This window comes from Bactrocera latifrons, unplaced genomic scaffold (assembly GCF_001853355.1).
Source record: "Bactrocera latifrons isolate USDA-ARS-PBARC rearing strain unplaced genomic scaffold, ASM185335v1 scaffold_178, whole genome shotgun sequence".
NCBI classification, from domain to species: Eukaryota; Metazoa; Arthropoda; class Insecta; order Diptera; family Tephritidae; genus Bactrocera; species Bactrocera latifrons.
This window is the reverse complement of record NW_017535274.1, coordinates 40543-44273: the sequence shown is the minus strand read 5'-3', so window position 1 is coordinate 44273 and position 3731 is coordinate 40543. Positions and strand designations below refer to the sequence as shown.

The window sequence follows — 3731 nt, the reverse complement described above, 5'->3', positions numbered from 1 at the left end:
TGTTTGTATTGGCTCGGGAGCAACTTGCAGTTGGTCTCTTGGAACWTGAAGATCATACCAACAATTTTTGTTAAAATACGTGAGGGTTTTATTTTCTTTTTTTTGCTGGTCTAGTTTAAATGTGGCACCATATGCTAGGGCTCCCCATTCTTTTAAGGCATTACAAAGAAATGTTAATTGCAAAAATAACTATTAAGTTCCTTAAGTTACATCTTTTAGTATTTTAAAGAAAGAAATTAGTAATGAATAAAAATAATTAAATAAATAATGGAATTCAAAAGGCTGTAAAGATATATATATCTGATAAATTTGTGGGTCATTTAAAGTGACACTATATAAATTTTGTGTGCTATGTGTTTTAGCTATAAGTATGTCTGTGGCTGCATGCAAATAATAGTTGTATATCAAATGTCGTTAGGCAAATTTAACGAATCTAACATTTTCTTTTTTGTTTTGGTATTTTGGTACAATTCTAAAGGGTATTGATTAGTTGCATATAGTTCTAAAGTAGAGAGTAGAGTAGAGTGGGGGAGGTAGTTTAGTGGTAGTGGGGGTAGTTGTGGATCCTCACCTCGTACACGTGGATCGGTCCGTAGGCGTGCGTATTGTTCGGCCGACATACAGGTGCATTGCGGTTCGCTGCGTACGCGCGACGGCGAGGCCGGTGTGCTCAACGGCTTTCGCTTGGCCTTGATCTTTCCCTTGCCGGGCGGGTCCAATTTCAGCGAGTAACTCGACGAGGCCTTTCGTGAAAATTTGAAAGAAGGCGACTGTAAAACGTCGCACTATCATTAGGTTAGTTGGTTGGGAGTTACAAGGTTCTGTGTGTGCGGTTTGTTATTTTCGAACTTTCTTTTCTCTTTTTTCTGTTTTTTCTTTTGGTTTAATTTACTGTTTTTATGTTTCTTTTTAGAATTAATTTTAGTATTTATTTTAAAATATTATTTATCAATGCTTTCAAAATTTTTAATTTTTTTTGGTTTTTTTTTTTTGAAAAAATTATTTACGGTTTCAATGCGAGGTACACTTGGTGTTGCCACATAGTTGAGATTTTCCAAAAAATTTCAAAAATCTTTATTTAATAAATTTCGAGGCCTCGAAGTAAGCGTGAAAATCATTTGCTTGACCGAATCTGTTTCTCTGTGTKCGTGTTAGTGTGTTCGTTGGACTGTTGGAGCGCTTTCGCAAACGTTTGCAGCTGCTCAACAATTTATCCTTCTTTGTGCTTATTTAAAAATATGCTCACATTAAAATAGAAATCAAAATATTACTTCGGAATTAGGAAAACAAATGGACAAATCTGCACAAAATCACGACGTGAACACACACAATTTTTACGCTTTTGCATTGTAATTGAAAGAGTATAAAAACATAGTGAGTGAGAGAGAGAGAGAGAGCAAATATTCGTACAAAGACAGCGAGAGTGGGGGTTATAGTTTGCGAAAGCGAAAAAGAGAGAGATAGAGAGCGAACGACGAAAACGAGCGATATTTAGAGTTTAGTAAAAATTTCCAAGTGAAAAGTGTTGAAATTTTTTAGATTTTCATTATTTTAGGTAAGGTGTGTTTGTGTACCAAGCGTTCATAAGTGGCGTACAAACGCAATTGCATGGAAAATATTATATAAATAATCTTGTTTTTGTTGTTTGTAAATTTGTTGCTTTACTTTGCTTGTTGCTTCATATTTTTCGCATATTCATAGTCATTTCTTTGAGTAGTCGAAGCGCCTACGTTTGTGTTAGAAATATTAGTACGCATTTCAGTGCGTGTGTGTTAGTATATGTGTGGTTAGGTGTGTTGGCGCTCTAAGGATAYGTTGTGTTGGGTGTGTTTTTATAACGGCAAATATTTTATATAGCGTGCATCAACATATGTGTGTTTTGTGTTGTTTTATTGTATTTATTGTATTTATGTGAGATTTATTTTATTTTAATGCAACTACTTATACCTTTTCAAGTAACGGTAGAATAGATAGATAATACCATCTGATCAAATTTGACCCGGASTGGTGCATATAAACTGCGCGGAGACGCAAACTAAAAGTTTTTTCTTCTAACGAGTGATCAAAGTAGAATTACTTTTTTCAATAGCTTTGTTTTTTGATAGCGGACAATTGAGTCGTGTCAAGCTGTTATGTTTATTTTTGTTCAGTATTGTCTGGCATTTCATCATGGAAAGGCTTACGCTTGAACAACGATTAGAATGAACGAATACTCACGTTACGTAAAGAATGTTTTTCGCGCGCTTCGCTCAACTTATGGTCAACCTAATCGTCCTAGTGAGCKTACTATTGGCAACACCATCACCCATATTGAGACTGAGCACTCATTATTGGATAATATTTGACCGAATAGACCACATCCAGCATACATGGAAGAATATAAAGCAGCCGTAGCTGAGAGTGTACACACAGACCGTGGAGTGTCGATTCGGCGCCGTTCGAAGCAACTTGGATCGACACATAAAACGAGTTGGTGCATTTTACGTCGAGATCTTTAATTGAAAGCGTACAAAACACAGCTTATGCAAGATCTGTTGGACGAAGAGCAACCTGAAGAGATTCAAGAGCTGACGTTTCATACAGAAAAAACAACGATAGTGAAGGTATCAAAGTAATCGAAAACTGTACTTATGCGATCATTTTCAAAATTATGTCGAGAATAGGTCGCAAAAGAGTTGCTTGACAACGTGGTTGAGAATTTTATGTTCATCAAGCGCATCACTGACGACAGTTTATGGGTTTATGAAGATGAACTATCCAATAATCTAGCGAATAGCGGTCCAAAAATGAGTCGAAATCGAAAAAAAACCAACAATCGCCGAAGATTCTGAAGAACATCCCGGTTGAAGCTTACATTTATAACAGGGTATCCAGAAGGGGTTTACCGAGTTTTTATGGTATGTAAATTACTGCTTCCTTATATAATTTTATGCAATTAGACTTCATGTTGACCCTGCGAACTCTCTTCAGACGCTTGGTTAAATTCTAGAAAATTAGACTTGTTCGTTAGAACTGAATCCCTCTTGCGCTTCCAATTATTCTAAAAATTTGGACCAACTTCTACTCTGTAAAAAAATCATTTAAGAATTGGCATGTTTATATTGACTCAAAAGAATCCCATTTTGAAGGTGGAWAAAAGTATGGTATTAAAATGTTGARAATATATTTTTTTGTTAGTCCAAGTCAAATTAGATCAGCTGGTAGAAAATACTGCAGTATTTGCTAACAATTTYAACCTGTCAATATTCTTCTTAATTACACTATATATTCGGAAAAAATGTGCATATTATTCCGACCTATTTTAAACTATACAAAAAAATTTAATTTTTCGACTGCTTTGGTCGCTAAAATACTGTTAAATTGTGTTACTAAGAACKCTTCAAGAATAACGTGAAGCATAACGCAGCTAAAGTGTTACTTTAGACCTTAACTATAATATGTTATATGTTTTTTTGCTAACTATTGGTTTTCTAAACAAAAATAAATTCGTAAATGTGCATTTTATAGTTGAAATATTCGTGAAATTCTTTTTCAACTAAAAGTCACGATTATTTTAACATATTTTTTGGAGTGCTGATAGTRACATAGACAGTGTTATATTACTGTTAGTGCAATTAGTAGCCCTAAATTATTCTTTTTAACGCTTGCATAAAGTTCTAAACTAACTATTTATTTAAATTTTTGAATAAATTTCTTTAGGAGAARTTTGTTTGCAGTTAAACGCAATTTCT

The 3731-nt window shown here is 34.3% G+C and overlaps 1 protein-coding gene across 1 annotated transcript in view; it reads right to left on the bottom strand.

The window, feature by feature from the left end:
* Nucleotides 1-3731, bottom strand: part of LOC108967111 — a 40507-nt gene that overhangs the window by 2945 nt on the left and 33831 nt on the right. Inside the window, exon 6 of the mRNA XM_018930357.1 lies at nucleotides 572-785. Coding sequence (XP_018785902.1) covers nucleotides 572-785 — 214 coding nt within the window. The remainder of the gene's footprint in view (nucleotides 1-571; nucleotides 786-3731) is intronic.